This window comes from Oryzias latipes, chromosome 22 (assembly GCF_002234675.1).
Source record: "Oryzias latipes chromosome 22, ASM223467v1".
Taxonomy (NCBI): domain Eukaryota; kingdom Metazoa; phylum Chordata; class Actinopteri; order Beloniformes; family Adrianichthyidae; genus Oryzias; species Oryzias latipes.
In genome coordinates this window covers 15,751,612-15,771,301 of record NC_019880.2, presented here as the reverse complement: position 1 = coordinate 15,771,301, position 19,690 = coordinate 15,751,612, and the positions used below count along the sequence as shown (strand labels likewise).

The window sequence follows — 19,690 nt, the reverse complement described above, 5'->3', positions numbered from 1 at the left end:
TAAGGCAAAAACATATATGCATAATTATTTTCTGCGTAAGAAGTTCATATCGTCCTTAAACCCCATCACCAAACAACATAAACTGACATTTTTTGACTATAAAACATTTATTTCTTTGTACAAAAGAGGGAAAAATAAAAATAAATATTTAATCTCACAAAAACATCCAGATAAGCTCACAGTTTAGACTCAAGTCAAGCAGAATATTTGCTTTATATGTTTATTTTATATTTTAACATGTTTATTCTACAAATAGTTCAGATCTGCTGTAATGTTTAACTCAGTTTTTCAGAACTAGTAACTGATGAAAAAGCATTGATGTGCAACTCACAGCAAGCTGACAGGTGAGTGCTGCGCCTTCAAACATCCCGGAATTTTATTTTTTTTTATTTTTAGAGCTTCAGACTCAGTTTTCCACATTCTGTGCGTTTTCGGGGGCGCCTTTTTTTTTTCCTTCCTCTACTGCACAACAGCCAGGGAAGATTTGCTGCAGAGAGGAGACGAGCTCTCCTCCCCTCACTCTCTGATTGAGATCAATAGGTTTCCACAGTGATCTGTGTTCACTGTGCATCACTGCAGCATGGAGAAAATCCATCAAAACCAGCGAGCTGCATAACACAGCCTCCAGCCCATCACCACATCGATTCCACCACTCTGAGGAGTGCGACAGCAGAGCAGGAGTTCTGATGCACTTCAGATATTTGTGAGATGTGGATTTAGAAGTTGAGAGATTTTTGTGGATTAGAGGTGTTGGTTGGTTGGCATCTGATCCCTGCTGGAACCATTAACCCCTTTGGCGGCGTAGATTAAGATCATTTTGTAGCTGACCTGCAGAGCCTCTGTTGGCACTAAAAAATTCCCACCTTGCTACACCTTTCCTTGTGTCCAATTTGGCAGAAATTCTGAGCTGACTCTTCAGCTAAAACGAAAAGAAAAGAAAAGATTACAAGGTCTGGCTGACCTCTAAATCGGGAAGCACACAACTTTGATTCATTTTGTGCTTATCCTTTTCAGACCACAGCAATTTCCTCATTGCTTTAGAAATAAATTAGAAATAAAAGACTCCTTTTAATGGTGTTTGTCGCCGATTTATGGGATAAACTTGCATATCAACCGGATAGACCGAATGCAGACGATGTAATCCTGTTCAATCCATAAGGCACAGCGCACGTTCTCAACCACTCTCAGTTTCTCGCCACATCTCAAGTCCCAAGTTTTCTGTCATTTTGCAATCCGAAAATACCAACGTCAATATATGACGTATGACTGTGAGATAACTGGTGGAAGCTGCAGGGAGAACGCCGCAACATTCGGATGCACAGGATCTGTCTGCCTCTCTCGGGTCCATGGAAGTCTTAACGGCTGATTAGGTTAATAAGGGTGTGTGTCGGGATTGATTTTTCACCAGGGTTAATCCCTAATGAGGATGACATGGTCTAATCCAGGAGGATTCCCCATCCTACCTAGCTGGAATCCCACCCGCAGTGTCCCAGACACACAAACTAGGATGTAATCCAGCACAGAGTTGCTGTTGTTTACTTGTTGTAAAGTCTACTGCCACTCTCCAGTTTTTCATAAAAGAATAAAAGAGCTGTCTCCTTCAGGTGTTGTGGGATTGACAGTCTGACAGTGCCAGGAAAACGCTTGTTGACAAGTGGCACCTGATCCTCCTCAGAGGGATTCAGATGAAGTCATGGGCAGGGATGGGCTGCTTCAGCAATTACACATGGCTTTCTGCCTAACAACCAATTGGATGGGGGCGGGGGGTCTGCACAGAGAGACTGTGGCAAACCATCTGTGAGCCACACTGCCAAGCTTCCGTCTTTCTCCTTGCCAGGGCTTCAGAAGACAGACAAATGTCTTCAAATTAGGTGTGCCAACTCGAAAAAGCAGCAATCAGCAATAAGATTTGGGAAGTTCCAGCATCAGTCACACAATCCTATGAGTCACTCTTGTTGTTCGGCGCCATATCAATGCTTCAGAAACCTGCTAATGAAAATGTTGAAACACCTGGTAAGCTACGTTCACACCGGTCATGTGACCCGCATTCAAACGTGCATTCTTGAACATGAATTTAGCACATGGGGTTCACAATGGATAATCAGGGAGGGGCTTCTTCTTAAAATTATTCTACTATTTACTAGCGCATGCCTGACACCTATAGTTGGAAAGTAGTGCAAATCTTGCTCCAGGCTTTTTCTTTCACAGTTCTATTCCAATATATGAAAGGACACAAATGATCAATTTTTTAAACTGTTGACACTTCCGTGAATTAAATGGACCTCATCTTTTTTGCCAAATCCTGAGTCCCTGATTTGTCAAAGTTCAACCTGGTTTATCTTTCAACCTGCGTTCAATGGCTCTGCGTTGAGCATAGCAATGTGTGAACGCATTGGTTTTGAACGCTGAAGCCCAAATGGCATTTTTATGTATTTTCTTTAGAAGTGGCCGCTTGAAAGCGTTTCCCCGAGGGCGGTGTGAACGTAGCTTCACAGTCCTTGTATTGCGCTAATCACAGAATTAGATTTTGCTAGGTTGTACCATTTCCTGCAGACACACAGATCAGACCGAGCGACCACACCCACTTGTCCTCAGAGAGCACATGGGCCACATTGCGGCAATGGGCCTGCATAGCTACAATCTTAGACAAGTGGTAGCGCAGAAATTCGGACTCGATCCGTGGTGCTGGTGGTTCTACTCCCAGCGTTTAATTTGAAGGAATTTTCTGTCCTACAAAGGACGGTGGAGGGATGTCGGCACATGCAGGGACTCTGCGAGGGACATCCAGAGCAGGGGCCCGGTGAGCACCCACACCCATGCTGCTCGCATCAGTGTGGGTGCCGACCCAGTGGAGGACGCGGGTGGAGGGCCGGTGGTGGAGGGACAGCTGTCTGGAGCTGTACCCGCACATCCCGATCCCGACAGCCCCCAGCAGCATGGCCACACCGGGCATGGTCTTCTCAGGCGGAGCTGTCACAGGCGTGTTGTGGTAGGCCTGGGTCTGAAAGGAGAGCAAAATAGTCTTAGGCACAAGCTCCGCCCACATCAAAGTCCTCCCACACACTCTGGAAAGATTGAAAACCCATTCAACATTGCAAAAGCTAGTCTAACCTACATCATGGCAAACTTAGTTTATTGGGAAGTGCATTAATGAGCAAATGGAGACTTTATAGTTTCTAATCAAGCGTGTGTGACCCATTCAGCCACTTACAAACCAATGGACAATCACAGTTGAGCTGTTTTACCATTTTACTGCCCCAGATGGCTGGTAACGCCTCCTGGTTGCCAGTCTGTCCTGTATTTAACCAACTTGTCACAACATTTATCAAAACAACAGACTGAAAAGCAGGACTTGATAAAAGATTTATGCTGATAAATCTGAGCATGTGCATAAAACTATATCTGTGAAGCACATGCAACAAACTCTGATCATTAGATCATCCACTTTGCGCTTGGAGGTTCTGTCATCTTAACCCTTGTGCTGTCTTAGATGACCCCACCCTTACATTGACGTGTTATTCCTACCATGACAAAGGTGGATAAAGGTGGAAAGATTTCATGTAATCCATGGACACCAGTGAAGACCACAAATCATTAAAGAAAAAAGGTTCAGAGCACTGTCTAGTGGGTCTATTTGACCCAACTCCCAATGTTAAAATGCCTAGCACAAGGGTTACATACAAGGCATTTGGTAAATGAAAGCAAAAAAACGTAAATGTATGTTTTTTCTGTTTGAAAGAGTTAAAAAAGAATATTTAAGAAGGAAATTTGAGTATTGTTAGCATTTGGTGAATTCAAAAATTGGTGTTAAAACATAGCCTTTCTTTAAATTCGAACAATTAATGACAAAGACAAGAGCTGTCACAGCTATCACAGCCTCCTACTGACCTGCAGCAGCCTGATATATCCAGGAGTCAGCCGTGGGAGTCTGAAAAACATTTTGGAGCTTTCCAGGATGGTTTTCTGGGGTGACCAGATGAATTAAAGGCCAGATGACGCTTGGCTTTTTTTGTTTTTGTGTGTGTGTGTGTGTGTGCGGCTCTTCTTCCTGGATTCCCAGGACGGGGAACCCTCTGACAGGGGGTCTGTCCGGCCGTGCCTCTCAACTCTCCTCTGCTCAGCTGTCTGAGCCGGGAAGGTCTGCTCAGCCCTTATACTGTCTCTCTCCACTGTTTACATAACAGGAGAGCTCCAGGAAGCCAGACTAAGGGGATTACAGGAGCCGCCAACAAAGACGTGGATCTAAACAGAGCCATGGCGAGAGGATTCTTTGAATTTAAGGAAATCTAACTTTTGGGGTAATTTAATTGTACCAATGTGCCATCAAAACAAGTGTCTGAACATGTACTGTTCCACATCGGATTCAAGTTTAGTTTTACTTTTTATTTTACAAAAAACACATTATTTAAAATTTCAACTTGAATTAGGCAGAAAGTTTTTACATTTGTGTTCCAAGCCCCCCCCAAAAAAATTATTTGTGCATTAATCAAATTTCAAAATATAGCATAAAAAAGTTCAGAATAAAACATGTATTTCTTGTTTAGCTGCTTTAAAAAAAATATTAACAAGCACTAAATTGCTTCCATATATTGATCTCCAATTGCAGCATGGACTCAACGTTATCAATATAAGGTCGTGGCTGTAACCAACAGTTTTTGTTGCATTCATGTTTGGTTTTCATGTTTCAAACCTGGTCAGACCTGCATAATGCATCAACATGTTATATTGTTAAAACATCTAAGAGGCTTATTTTTCTATTTTATATTTCTAAAATACATTCATCCAGCTGATACTTTGAACGAGAGTTAAAAAAGTTCCTTCAAATTATTTTTTTGTTTAAATCAGAAAACACTGTAATACAGAGTAAAAAATAGCAGACAAAATATATTGACTGATTATTCTACTACTTTTTTTGTTCTGGAAGGAAATCTACAGTAAAGCTCTATTAAAAAATAAAATCTTTGTTCAATATTCCTATTCAAACTATCTCAAAAATATAGAAGCAACTCGAAGACTTCTAGTCGTAACATATAATGTTTTTTGCTCTTCCTACAGATTCCTACAGATTCCTACATCATGATAGCTGCTTTGGTAGTTAGTTAAACAAATAAAACTGTCACTTATGGAGTTGTAGGTCAGTTTATATATAAAAAAACCACAGACTTTTCTGTTTTATCTAACTCAAAGACCCAAAAAAAATCTTTAAGTACAGTCATGTATTTAAATAAAGATCTTTTTTTTTTTGCTTTTTGGTTTTGTTTTTGAAGTCTCTGTTTCCTGATTTTTTTCCCCCTGATTATAATTTCTGTTTTTTTTTTTTCCATATTTGCAGTCTTTTTTAAGCGAGGTAACTGTTCATACAAAGAGGAAGATGTTGACGTGTTAGAATAAAGAATCAAACACTCACAGTTCTTACTGGAGTCATATAGATATGAAGTCATGTAAGCGAAGTAGTTTATTCTGTTGATGTCCAGGATGGCCTTTCCTGCCATATCAGCAAATTTCCTCATAAGCTTCAATATCCCGCCTGGCCTCGTGGTTATCAGTCTCAATTTGAGGTAGCCGTGGTGCGTGGCTCCAAACCTCAGGAATTCTTTCTGGTGAAGGTTTTTTCCCACATTAGGATGCAACAATGCTTCCCAGTTCAAACGGTCACGATTAACTGCAGGAATAATGTCACAAAGTCGCTCTTTTGTGGAAGTTTGAATGCCTCCTGAGTCAAGAGCTCTCTGAAATAAAAGAAAAACAATTGCTTTGCAACATAGATTCTCGGAAATCTTCTGTGAAGCCACAAGTAAGAATCAAAGCACTGGACAGTCTGAGGTTTGCATTGTCTGGGAGCCAGGAATGTCAGCAATTCCTTCAACCAAAATGATAGTTCAGGCATTTTGCTGGCTGTGTAACTTGGACATGCTTTCAACACTACAGGAAATTAGGATGGATCTCCCAAATCCATACTGGGCATGCTTTCAGCAGGTTGAGTATCTCTCCTAAATTAAATTTGACCTGTAATAAAGAGCAAATACAATTCAGGACAACCAGGAATGCAAATAGGATGTTTTTAAAAATACAAATATAAGGACATAATTAAAAAAAATGCAAACTAAGCTTAGTACTCATCAAAAGTTTCTTCATCTAAATGAATAAAGTGAAAGTTTATAAACCATAAAGTTTATCGCAAAAGACGGCAAAAATTACAATGAAAGTTTTTCAAAATGTGCTTAAACAATCTTATGGCAGCTTGAAGTATTTAACATATCAAATAAATTTATGCATTTGACCAATCGGAAGGAGCCCTTGTATGCCAGATGCTCGCCTCCTGTAGACTAGGGTCATTTTGAGTAGAATTTAAAGTATGTTGACTCTTATTTCAATTAAACTGTTGCAGTGAAAGGAAATTATGTTTTCGGTTGTTTTTCTATTTGTTCATATATCGCAAATTATATAATCGTCGCATTATTGATCATTAATATTGCAAGTTCTCCTCATATCATGTAGCCCTAAGTGAGCGACCTTGGGAGCATTTCGGGCAGGCAACTCAGGCAGGCTTTTACTTAGGCCACTCCCCTAGGGTGGGTCAGTTAATCAACTCACCTGTGCAGCATCCTATTTAAGTCCAGGTGTGTAAGTTGTTCATCCTTCTTTACTGCAGCACTGCGTTCTTTGCCCCACCCTCCTCCCCGGCTTCCACCTGTGAGCTCCGTTAGGGGTATTTATTACCGAAAAGTTTATGGAAATTTGTCTCTTGGAATTGCACGGAGTTTTATGCCAAACTAAAGGAAAGTGAAATGCAAAGTGAAATGCAAAGTTAAAGCAAGTGAAATGCAAAGTGAAAGCAAAGTGAAGTGCAAGTAAAAGGAAAGTGAAATGCTAACTTGAAGGAATGTGAAATGCTTACTCGGAGGAAAGTGAATGCTAACTTGAAGGAATGTGAAATGCTTACTCGGAGGAAAGTGAATGCTAATTTAAAGGAAAGTGAATGTCAAAGAATGTGAAAGCAACAAAGTATGTGAAAGAAAACTAAAAGATGTGAAAAATAAATATTATTACTACTGCATGAGTTGTCTGACTGAAATGACTGAATATCAGTAAGTATTGTAGTGAAGGTCACAAGCACTTTGGGCCTGCTGACAAATCTGGCATTGCAAGGAATTGTGGGATGCCATTACCTTTGTCTGTCTGGGCGGATTGATGTGTAACCGTTGTGCTATCCTAGGCACTTTAACATTGGGAGTTGGGTCATCTAGACCCACTAGACAGTGCTCTGAACCTTTTTTCTTCAATGATTTGTGATCTTCACTGGTGTCCATGGATTACATGAAATCTTTCCACCTTTGTCATGGTAGGAATAACATGGGTTAAGGAATAATAAGGGTTAAGTGTGCATTTTTATCTTTGGGTTTTGTTGTCTGGCTGTTTTACTCTTTTATTTTATCCTGTTTTGTTTTTTCTTTTAGTACCATGAGTGAGGAGAAGGGAGTGGATGATAACCGCTTTCTGATTTTTGACTAAAATATAAAACCGGCGTTCACTATAACTGATCTAAATTAACTTTGCTTCCATGAATGAGCATGAACTCCTTAAATTTTACGTTTGAGAAGTACTCTATAAAATTATGCAATATCTAACATTATAATTTGAGTTTGGACCACTCAACAAGATTATGTCATCATATCAAACTTTGATACCATAACTTACACAAATCTAGTTAAACTGTACCTTGATCATCATGTTACAGCAACATAAAAAATATTGTTGCACCAACATAACTGCATTCAAATCTCCCGATACAAAAGTTTATTGCTGTATAAACACATTCGACTTAGATGGAGATACTTTCCATAATCTTATGTTCAACCAACAATTAATCCTTGAGTGTAGACGCATTAGAACAGTTGTCCAGCATATCCTCTACATCACAAACTCTCTTTTTTTTTGCCTGCTCTTAATTCACTCCGTTTTAAGAAAGACGTAACTTTCTTTATGTCCTCTTTCATCAGAAAAATGCCACAAGAACATGTTAAAAACACAATGGGAGTGGGTCTTTAAATCCAAATGACTGCAGCAGGCTTTGAAAAGTTTGCCGTTAGGGTCACTTTTACATGCCCCTCCAGTTGAGGTCATTACACACTACTAATGTCAACGTTTATTTGATCACACGCCTCAAGTGGGAAGAGTGGATGGTTAAGATTTTTCAATGTATTGTTAGAGCAGGACAGTCATTTAATGTGGACATTTCTTCAAAGCCTGAAGTTTCTAATTTGAAGTACAAAATCTCTTTCAATGTGAGCTCAAATGTCGTCAAAACGGAGAGAGGTTCTCTCCTTCTTTGTGACCATGAGCTGAATATTTAAGTATAATCTATATAATCCACTCTCTATGATCTTCATATTTAAAGTTTGTGTTCTGAAGCTTCATAAATGTGGGTCACAGATAAGTGTTTATTCACTTACAAAGACCTTTGGAGGCTAGCTGTTCTGTCAGCTGCTGTCCTATTTCTCCAACAGCAGTTTCTCTTGAGTTGGTAAACAACAGTCAGCTCTTCCTCAGGTCATTAAATGCCACCACCCAGCTGAGATAATTCTTTGCCCTCTTCCTGAACTCATCTCCTGGCCAAAAGCTTCAGACAATTGCTTTAAGATAGCTTCTCTAAGCTGCAGACAGTCCAAACTCCACAGGTGGTTCTGAATGTCCATCAACAACTATCTGTGTTGCTATTAAGGACATTTTGCCATATTAGGCATCCAGTTAGCCAATGAGGAGTTGTGATGATGTAACGGGAGGTTACGGTTTGAAGCTATTTTAGGCGTGAATGGATATAAAGAAGAGATCCTATAAACAGTGGAGTGAGTTGAAGCGCTAAAAGGGAATAAAGTAAAGCAAGACTAGATTTGAAGAGAGAGGGACTTCAGATAATTGAATAATTAACTTAACTTGGAGTTTAAATGTCAAAATATTAGCATTCAGGAGCAGAAATCCTGGTATGTCCCTATTCTCAGAAGGCTGAAAAGAGGAAATGACTTTTATTGTGAAATCAATTCACTGTTTTGATTTAGATTAACTGGATTGGAAAGAACAGTAACATCATTTTTTTAAAGAATAAAGAAAAAACGTAAATCAAACATGATACTAAGTAAAATAAAAATATCGTCTTTATTATTTGTTAAAAGAAAAAGGAAAACCCTGAAAGGGTTGGAAAAAAGTCTTTTTTCTGTGAACGTTGGCATCATGTTGCAGGTCCCGTCCTCTCTGCTCGCATGGGCAGAATGTCTGTCAGCCAGTACTGGAACAGGGATGTGACTGCTGCCGTTTCCTCTGAAACACAAAGAAAAAAACACAAAACCAAAGTCATTTCAAAATCTTTAAGCTCCAATCTAATCTTTGATGCAGCCTACATCTTCCCTCTAGAGACAAAACTCTTTTTTTTGTTTTGTTTCTTCTGAAGAAATTAGAACTCTGCGCCAAATGTTACATGACAATTCCAGTACACAGTAAGATAAAGTTGGAGGTGATCTCCTTAAAAAGCCGTTTTAGAGTCAATCGACTGCTACTGCAGGAGGCAGACAGAATGAGGAGAGCTTTAGGGAATTCTCCCGAAGGGCTTAAAAAGCACGCATGCACCTGAATTAGCTTCTGCATGATGTGAATGTAGGACATGCACACCGTTTTCTGCACAAACAGAACGGAAACAGAAAGCTCATCTGAAATTACAGCCAATCAGGAATTTGAACCAGAAGGTAACAGAAATTTGAGATATATACTGTTATTCTATTAATCCAGAGAACAGGAATGCATCAATAAACGAATAAAGATGTAAATACTAAGCTCACTCTTTTGTTCTATGCTATTAGGTAACTCAGATTAATCTTTTATTAATTGATTTAAAACATTTATTTTATCGTTTCAACTACATTTTTGGCCCATACAGAGTGATTTATTACCTATGGTTAACCATTAGCCTTTAAGTTTACTATTTTTTTTACATGTAATGCTTTCTGAAAAACTCATTTGATGTCAAGAAGCTTCACCATTTCTGCAGACTTCTTAAAATGCTTCAAATGTTAAATCAAACAAACTTCTGCAGACAACTTTGAGGATTTCTTAAATAAATATGTCCAAACTTGACACATCTGCATCACGATTCAGCAGTAAAACTGTTGCCTAGACAACAAAAATGTAATCTGAAAACATATTTGAGTTATTTAAATCAACAAACAAGACGGGCGCAAGAATTTCTAAATCTTCTGTCGAAGATCCATATTAATTTTTGTTTTTCTCGTCTGAGCGGGAATCTGGATCAAACCTGTACGGCTGGATAGCTCCAACGCTGGTCGCCATTTTTGTTGCACCACTAATGTTAGCTTAGGGTTGTGAGGGGCTGTAAGCTAGCAAGAGAGAGTGTAAACAAAGGGATGATGGGAAATAAGAAAAAGAGTCCCGTCCACAACTCAGAAGTGACTTTTTAATGAACTACAGCCGCTCTGCAGAAACTACGTCTTAGAAAACAACACGTTTTTGCTAAAAACGTCATAATCATGAAAAAAGGGCACTGAAAATGCTTTCACGATAGATCAAAAGATGATTGGAGAAGGACTTTAAAATCAAGTGGTTTGGGAAAATAAAAATCACAAATATGGAGAAATTTCACCATGAAATTTTTAAATGCATCGGAATAATCGTATGGTTTCCTTAAAGCTCGTCACGAGCGTGGAAAGAGGAGAGGCGCCATTTTTAGTGCCATCTCCTTCCAGAAATGTAAAAATCCCAACAAGGCTACAGGGTGGAAGGCAGAAACCCGCAGACAGAAATGGCTGCTAACCGATAAAAACAAAGTTTAAAGCAAGTTTCAACATAAAGAGAGAAGTATGGTACAGAGTAGAAGTTACACCATTTTTTTTTATACCAAAATAAAAGTCTTCCTTCTTTGAAAACATCTTCTGATGTCCGACTCACCTGCGGTCAGGATGGAGTCGTTGCTGAGTTCCTTCAGAGCGTTCTGGAGATTTTGGGTCTTATTCTGCTCAGCAAAGGTTTTCAGACAGAACAGCTGCTTCACGGCAGAGCTGGCCTTCGACCCACATGCTATACTGTCAACCAGCTCATCTACAGACGCTGACAGATGAAGGAGCTGCTCTCTCTGCTGGGAAGCTGGAGCACAACAAGAGGGAAGGAGTATTTTACACAGACAAAAACCTTTTGGACTGGGTGGCAACTGACAAATTCCTCCATTGATTTGATTTAGTGTCACAAGTTCAGGATTTTTATTAATTACAGTTTTTTTTTTTTGCAGAACAGTTCCGGTCCGTCATGAAAAACAATGACAAAAAAAATAAGGAATTTAACAACTTTTTTCTTAAGTTTTATGATGAAATCTATGTGTTAAGTGCAGCCCCGGCCTGGCGAATACTTACGATCAGACAGATAGATTTCTGCTGTTTTCCTTAAAAACTCTAACAGATCCACAGTTCTTCTTTTGTCCTCCTCCTCCTCCTCCTCCTCCTCAACTTGTTGGAAGGTGAACTCCAGAGCAGCGGCCCGCGGCATCTGACCCGTGGACTTCAGCTTCTCCTTGTGCCGTTTCTTCTTCAGCTTTCTCTTCCTGTTCTTGCTCGTGCATTCGCCTCTTTGCGCAGGCACCTGACCCGCGCTGGATTCGCCGCATGGAACGGCGCCTTCTTTCCCAGAACCGGGAGGGTTTGCTGCATGCCGCTTCCTTTTTCGCCTCCTCTTTTTCCTCTGGTTTGCTTCTGTGGACTCGTCCGATTCTTCACTGTGGCGACGTTCCTCTGCAGAAGGAAGGAGCGAAAGCTTTCAAACACTATTACAGAAAGCTGAAAAAAGTCATCCAGTCTCTGCAGCTTGCTGGAATTTTCTATCTGAATTCAACAATATGCATAATTAAAGACGAAGCGGAGGGCATCCCACTGAACTGCACAAGCCTCCTGTCTCTGAAACGAGGCTCCAGGCTTATGTAACGCTCTTTTACAGCAGTTTCTCTTTGTTTTTCCATTTGATGTGAGCATGTTTGTCCCAGTGCTCCCCTCTCTGTCATTTTTTATTAAAGGACTATAAAAGCTCAAATGGAATCGGACTCACTCGCAATGAATTCTTGGTGACCCTGATGGAAGCTGGAACAGCTGAAGTAAAAGTGACTACAATATTGGACAAAAAAACAAAGAAATAAATAAATCAACAGCTCATTTAAGCTCATTAGAAAGTAAGGTTGTTAATGTGGTCGATTAAATGAGTTCATCTTTCAAGAGCCTAAAAAAAACCCTGTAAATATAGAACTATTTTCTTTTGTGTGAGCCGTCCTTTGAGTTTGAAGAAGCTCATGTCGATTTAACAAGTCTAAAAGGCTTCTGGTGTCTCACGTCTGGTGATAAGAACCAGAGAACAAAAGCAACAAAGACTTGACATCATCAGAGCGGCTGCGGCTGCAGCTGCGGCTGCGTGCTCTGCGGTAGCATAGAAACGCCGTTTTCCCTGGTAACCAATCAGAAACTCCACTAAGCAAGCAAGAGGGGATGCAGTTTGTAGAAAAATAGTACATTTGCAAGTTCATTGTCAAATCTTTTCTATAAGCACACTGGTCTACAGAGCCACTCCGATGAAAATAATGGTTTTAACGTGTTCTTATGGAATTTCTGATATATATGAAGAAAATTAAGATTCAAATGACATTCCTGAGTATTTCTCTAATCAATTTGTTGTGCATCAGGTGCAGATGAGAAAATACCATACAAAGAAGCGCATATTTGTGATGAAGATGAGGTGGGATGGCCACAAGCTCTCTGCTCCTCTCCATTCCGATGCATCCACTAGCAGACAACGGGGAGGGGGGCTGATGTACCTATTCCACTCTGCAGAAACAACTATGTTGTTTTTGTTTAAATCGGCATAATCATAATTATGGTGGCTGTGGTGCAGTGGTAGGCTGGTCAACCTATTATCGGGAGGTTCGATTCCCACCTTGCACACCCATATGGTGAAGTTTTCAAGGGCAAGGTTTGCGCCAGTGCATCAGTGTGTGAATGTGCGATACGGACCAAAGCTTGTGACCAAAACCATGTGACTAAAGATCTGTTCCGTCATTGGCCAGGAACTATCAGTCTTCACAATCCTTATTGGGACAGTTAGCTTCTTCAAACTTTATATTTTAAATAGCAGTTTTGAACGTCGGGAAGAACACTTTTTACTCGTTACTTTAAGGCGGTTACTGGCAAAGAGACGTGCCATGTGTGCTTTAACTCAAGGGATGCTAGCAAATGCAGTGCTGAGGTGACGTTGGGTATGAAGGTACGCTGATACGTGTTTCTGACATATAGATTGTTGGGAAAACAGTGAAAAGCAATGTGTATCACATTAAAAATGGTTTAAATGAGCCTGCATTCATCAGACCACATTTTAATGAGCTACTGTGTCTCATCGTTGTGGTTATGGCATTGTTTCAAGAGAATTCTGTTAAAGAAACTACATCACAAACGTTGCTTTATATTTGTCTGCGGCTCATCTGTTTCTACATTCCTACTCTGTTTACATCGACTACGGTGGCCGTTTCGGTTCAGTTGTTCCGCTCCGAGGACGGATTGTATTCAGACTGAGGAATCTCAGAGCGAACCCAAGCTCGGCTTGATTAAAAACAAACAAACCAAGACCACCTCCAAATATGGGTCCTAGGGCGGCTTCTGGTCTCAGACCAGGGTCCGCTTGCCTAAACATTTGTTCTGGATTAAGGGAGAAAACGCACTCTGGTTCACTTTAAGCAGACCAAATGTTCCCAGTCTGAATACACCCCAAAAGATCCTCAAAGAGGGAATTTACTACAAAACACGCAAAGGATTCTTTGTAAAAAGATCTGTGTGATCTGCTGTTAATAATTTTTACAACTCAGTTTTTTTTTTATTAAAAAACACCAAAAAAATTCACTTTTTCTTTTTCCAATTCAAAGATTATGTTTTTCTTTTTGTAATGTTATTTTCATTTAGTTTTACTGGGTAGGTGTGATCATCTATCTGTACATTCCTGATCTCTCATTTATCAGGTCACCTACAGTAAAATGGGGCCTCCTTGTATTTGATCCTGTTTTTTAATCTGATAAATCGCCACAGATTCATGCGTGTCTATTGCAAATTATACAAAAAAAACAAAAACCTTTTGGATCCAGTGTTGCGAGCGTCTCCTACATTGCAGTGAAAAAGTTCTGCTGCATGAAAACAAGAAAATATTTATCTGTTCTTGAGCCTTTACGAGCGATGAGGACGTGGGAGTCCCGACTGAACCTACAAAACCCTCGTATTGCCCCTTTCAGAAGAAAAAGAGCAACATGAGCTTGATTTCTATTAGTGCAGTATTTTTCAACCTTTTTTGAGCCACGGCACACTTTAACCTTGACAAAAATCCCGCGGCACACCAGCATCCAAAAAAATAGATAAATAAAAAAAAAGAAAAAGCTCAGTCTGTATTGATCTACAGCAATCTCACATGCATTTTTGTGATAATTGTTGCAGAAAACGCTGGAAGCTGCAGCTGTTTTTTCTAAAAGATGCATTAAAAATTCAGTCAAAAGATTCAAAAACTGTTTGATGTGTGTTCGTTGTTTTAAGACGTTAAGAGGAGAGACTCATTGTGCGCTAAGACAGTCACCTTACTGCATCATGGGAGATGTAGTGCCCGTAATCCGCCGACCGCAGAAAGACCAGCGTCTTTGAGCTTCATGGTTTTGTTCACTTGTTCCAGTCTGATACCAGATTATGTGGAAAGCTACACCGCTAAAGACGAGCTTTAGCTGGTATTTTTGTTAGAACAGAGAGACTTTTTTGCGCTACATCGAAACAAGGAAGTGAAGACTTTAACCACTTCTGATTGGTCAGACTGATGACATGTGATTAAGCCTTCAAGAATGATTGGTGGAGACAGTTAAAGGGGCGGGACTTTTCCTTACACAGTTATAGCTGCAGCTAAATCGCGGTATCCCGTTATTCTTATCAAAATGTCTTTAATAGAATTAAATAAACACAAAGAAAAAGTAATTTTATGATATTTCATATTCTTAACTTCTCAGTGTTATATCAGGGCCAGTTTGGATGAACAAAGACTGATTTCCTGGAGATGGAAAATGTTTTTAGATCAGTTAATGAGGGCAATTTCTCACGGCACACTTGACCATCTCCCACGGCACACTAGTGTGCCGCAGCACACTGGTTGAAAAACACTGTATTAGTGGATGTTTTGAAGAAAAGTTGCTGTGTGAATCGTAAACACTGCTACGTTTTAGCAGGTTTGGGCCAGGCTGTCTTTTAAACAACTAAAAGACAATTTAGAAATGGGTTAACTAGTGAGGAAGAGTGATTCACATAAATGGGGGAGAAAAAAACGACTATTTGTGCCGTCTCCCCCATGTCTCTATTTATGACGGCTAAAATGAGATCATTAAAAATGATCAGAGGCTCAGATTGTAGGTTTATGCCTTCACCCCTTCAACTTTAACTTCATTTTCATATTTTACAACAACATATCTGACCTTGAACACCCACCGGATCCCAAATATGCTCATTTATGAACAAGTCTATTGCCAATGAATCGAAGCTAACCTTCTCGCTCTTTCTAATAAGTCCTCCTCAATAATGTGGCCTGAAAGCTATCAAACATGTTTTATTTTCTTGAGTAAGCCTTGCTCTATCCAGTCGATAAAAGTTCAGCATTTATAGGGTTGATGAGCAAAGAGATGTGTAACGGAGCAGGGATTTTACAGCATCCTTATCGTTTTTACGACAGCAAATAAATAGGCAGGCCTCGAATGCACCACATCTATGTGAGGACTTCTCTGTAAATCACAATGCCATCCATTCATCACAAGAACCTTTAGACTGTAGTGATAAGCCAAAAAAATCCGTCTAGAACATTGCATCAGCAACGGATAACTCATTCGGTGGGGAGGGAATCAAAGTTTATGCTGATCAAACACATAATCGCTCCGGATTACCAGCAGCTGCAATACATTCTGGTGCATTCCCTCACTTACGGTGCAAAGCAGGGGCAATCCAAAACTGACAACTTACAATACGGTAAGCAAAAGAACGCTTGCAGACCAACCTGCTGCAGCTATGTCACTATCCAATCCTAGCTGGGGAAGTGAGGCCCATTCCTCTGAATGAATACTGTGGCCAGGTGGAGGCGGCAGGACTGTGTACATCTTCCGGCTCCGCTTTTTACCTGCATTTTCTTAAACAAGCAGACAAAAAACAAAACAAAAAAAGGTCAGGGGGGTATTCCAGGAAGCATGTTTAAACTAGCCTGACTTTAACCCTGAACTCTGGCTGAAATCCGCCTGAACTTGCTTACTCTGGGTATGTCGGTTCCAAAAGACCGGGTATGAGTTGGCGTAATTGCGCTCGACTTGGTAACCCTGGTTTAATGTACGTGCACAGCAGGTACATAAAGACATTCTCAATGGATCGCCGATTTCTGGAGTCACCATGGAAACGCGTGGAGAACCAAAGAGCGCTATACTTTAGTAAGACGGAGTCTGAGATTTTAATGACGGCCGAAAGAAATTACAAGTCCATCAAAAAAGTAACATGGCTGAAAAATAATTTAAACAATTTAGTTAAAGTAATTCAAACACAATAATTGTTAATACAACTCAAATTTACGTATTTATCTAACTAAATGTCACATTACTCCATTAATCTTTTTTCCATCTTAATTACTTATATTTCTTGAACTTTTATATGTCTAAGTTTGAGCCGGCAGATATGCTCATTTTTATAACAATAAAAAGAACGGGAAAAAAATGCACGGAGTGCAAAAATTCATTAAAGAATTTTCCATCACTGTCATAACATGTTTGGGTGGTAGGGGTGCTTTATAAACTCATCATCCTCTCCCTTAGTCTCACTCATGGTGCAGAGACGTAAGCATAGTAGGACAAAATAGCTCGGCAAAACACGGTGAAACACAGTAAAACAGCTATACAACTAAACTTATTTGGTCAAAAACCCACACTTAAACCCAAATCCGTCCAGACAGGCAAAGGGAATGGTATCCCAGAATCCCTTGCGGTGCCGATCTAACGTCAGCACCAAAGTTACACCTACTTAATTGAATTAATTTGAACGAAAGGAAAATAATTGTCTGAAAACTATGTTATTTATAAGGTGACCTAACAAAAAAAATGATTTATCTTAACTGAAGCAAATAATTAATTTAGATCAAAGTAAAAAAGTTTATCTTTCCAACATCCATATGTGGTCTTATCACCCTCTCATGGTGGAAAAAGTATTATCTGAGCTTTTTCATCCACTAAGTCATCTTTAAATGGACACGCCATGCTGCTTCACCTCTCTGAAAACAAACTAAGCTTCAACTAAACCTGCTCCAGACCAGGTTATGTTCAGAGCATGAGTTGCCATGGTAACTTGACCTACCCTGAAACATACCTCCATTTCTGGAACCAAAAGCTAAGGGTTATCAACTTCCTTAGCCTCAAACTTATCGTGGAAGCTAGCATAAACTGCTTTCTGGAATACCCCCCAGGTCATTAAATACAGAGGGACACTAGCCTCCATCATTAGAGTTCACAGAGCTGAAATCTTACCAAATACTGTGTCAAATGAAGACGTTTTCCTTTTTATGTCTGTTGTTTTGGCTAAGGCTTCAGTAGATGGCGCGCTGGTTTCTTTCTCCAACGTAGGTGGGGCAGGGTAAAGCTTTTGGAGAACTTTTGATTGAAAAACTGAAAGCAGAGGCGTAATGAAACAACACACGCACACACTAAAAACCTATTCACAAATAACACTTGCCAAGCTTCCTACTGCAGTTCTTACCTCAAATATCAACAGCTAAACAGACTTATAAGGCATTTTCAATAGAATATTAATACTTTACATAAACATTTATCTGGGTTAGTGAAAAACATCATCATGTCCTTATAGTACAAATAAATTAAAAAAAACGTCATTATAGTGAGACAAAAACGATAAGAATAGACCGTCCAATTAAAGACAAGTTAATTAAAAAAATATGCTAAATCTAAAATATTATGTGAAGTTTTACTTATTTATTTTCTTAGAAACACCCTTTTAAAGCAATAAAGAAGATGTATTGCATGCAGTACATAACATAAGAGGATAATCATTTACAGTAATTTAAAAGTTGCTTTAGGTTTTGCATCATTGAACAAATGGGAGAGCTTAAACAAACCAATTTCTTCTTTTTAATGACAACCTTTTAGAATTTAAGGCAAATACTGTTCAACATTCACACTGCCTTACAGAATCCTGAGCATTCTAGTTGGTATGGCCTTTAGGGACAAGTTAGAACTAATACAAAAATTAGACATATTTTAACAGGGAGATGATTTTTCTGGAACAAGAATAATTTGATAACGTGGAGGGTGTCTCTACTGTTTTTCGCACTTGATTTCTTATAAATATAAGACATTATTTAAGTTCAGGTACATCGACTGATAGTGATTTTATTAACTATATATGGTGTTAGTTATTAATACTGAGTGGCCTTAGAAACCCTTAGCAAAAAGTGGTACACTTGACGTTTATTTAATGAAGTATACTTGAGTGTAGGAAGTATACTAATTGAATACTTCTTCAGACTAAATTGCAACGTTTAAAGTTTACAATAAAGTGCATAAATGTAAACTGCCTCACTTTTAGTAGACTAAATTGTAGTACATAAGAAGACTACTTTTTGCTAAGGGGAATGTCTGAGATATCTATTAGATTTACTGATAATATTAAGCATTGACTTTAACAAAACCCTGTCTGATAACAAAACAACAAACAAACATTGAAACAACAAAGAAAGTCCTTTATTTTGACAGTAGAGCACGTGCGTTTGTTTACAGCTAAGCTAGTTCTACTTAGTACAACACAAAGCTAGCTAAACTGAGATATTTAAGCTACGATTACAAACACCTGTGTAGTAGTTTACTCAAACATCGCCAAACCTGACGCTCACCCTCTTTTCTTCGTGCCATCTGGACACACAGGACATCTCCACGGCGTACACGCTCCGAAACAATATGACCCCGAAGGTGACAACGAGGCAGACGCTAGGCTAATTAGCAAACAACATTTCTTGTGCTCCGTCAGTCATCCACAACAGCACATATAAGCCATACGCTACGGTTAAAAGAATTCTGAGCGTGTAAGTCTAAAACGACAGCAACAATTTTCTGAAAGACATTAAATCCCAAACCAACAAGTAAGCTGCAGGGCTAAGCTAAACCTGCTGCTGTCCGTCGCATTGCATTGGTGAAAACGGACAGTCTGACAGCGCTGCACAGAAGTCCATTCAGATACAAGCTAATTCAACAATAACCGGTTTTTTCTTTCAAAATAAGGTCAAAATGTGTACATATAACCAACTGCACGAATCAAATCAATCCAGTTGTCAATTCGGCCGAACGTTTAAAAAACCATTTGACTGCTTTTATAGAAATATAAATAAAGATATTCAACTTTTAAGTTTATCCCTTGTGTTTGGAGTATTAGTCTGAGATTTCCCTGTTTTTATGTCCCTGACGATACCCATCAACTAAGGCTAAAAAACCACTCAGACCGTCTAATACTAAAGATCGCTTTCATTTCCTGTGATTGACAACTTTTATGGCTTGGGAGCGCCGCATCAAGTTAGGGCACCCCGTGTGTTCGCATCCAGTAACAACAGC

At 39.4% G+C, this 19,690-nt stretch overlaps 2 protein-coding genes across 6 annotated transcripts; both read right to left on the bottom strand.

The window, feature by feature from the left end:
- Positions 1–204: 204 nt before the first annotated feature.
- Positions 205–4,145, bottom strand: LOC105356943. The gene is made up of 2 exons (XM_011490501.2): positions 3,889–4,145; positions 205–3,001 (listed from the first exon to the last, which is right to left on the bottom strand). The coding sequence occupies exons 1-2, from the start codon at positions 3,937–3,939 to the stop codon at positions 2,708–2,710; spliced, it is 345 nt and encodes a 114-aa protein (XP_011488803.1). The 5' UTR covers positions 3,940–4,145; the 3' UTR covers positions 205–2,707.
- A 4,986-nt stretch (positions 4,146–9,131) lies between these two features.
- Positions 9,132–19,443, bottom strand: erich1 (glutamate rich 1). 5 transcript variants are annotated; one of them, XM_004082375.3, is made up of 6 exons: positions 18,979–19,443; positions 17,600–17,737; positions 16,096–16,224; positions 11,412–11,786; positions 10,954–11,148; positions 9,132–9,315 (listed from the first exon to the last, which is right to left on the bottom strand). In XM_004082375.3, exons 1-6 carry the CDS (start codon positions 18,995–18,997, stop codon positions 9,227–9,229), a joined length of 945 nt encoding a protein of 314 aa, XP_004082423.1. In that variant the 5' UTR covers positions 18,998–19,443; the 3' UTR covers positions 9,132–9,226. The 5 variants fall into 5 exon arrangements, with proteins under 5 accessions (XP_004082423.1, XP_020569379.1, XP_020569381.1 ...); XM_020713720.1 differs by lacking the exon at positions 16,096–16,224; XM_020713722.1 differs by lacking the exon at positions 17,600–17,737 and having other exon boundaries at positions 18,979–19,272.
- Positions 19,444–19,690: the final 247 nt, after the last annotated feature.

Bases quoted from the DNA above. Each gene is read 5' to 3' on its own strand.
- LOC105356943 (XM_011490501.2), bottom strand. From the start codon at position 3,939: ATGTTTTTCAGACTCCCACGGCTGACTCCTGGATATATCAGGCTGCTG. The intron at 3,002-3,888 runs GTCAGTAGGAGG...CTCTCCTTTCAG, and splicing joins GATATATCAGGCTGCTGCAG to ACCCAGGCCTACCACAACAC.
- erich1 (XM_004082375.3), bottom strand. The intron at 11,149-11,411 runs GTAAGTATTCGC...GTTGTGCTCCAG, and splicing joins AGAAATCTATCTGTCTGATC to CTTCCCAGCAGAGAGAGCAG. The intron at 9,316-10,953 runs GTGAGTCGGACA...TTTGTGTTTCAG, and splicing joins CGACTCCATCCTGACCGCAG to AGGAAACGGCAGCAGTCACA.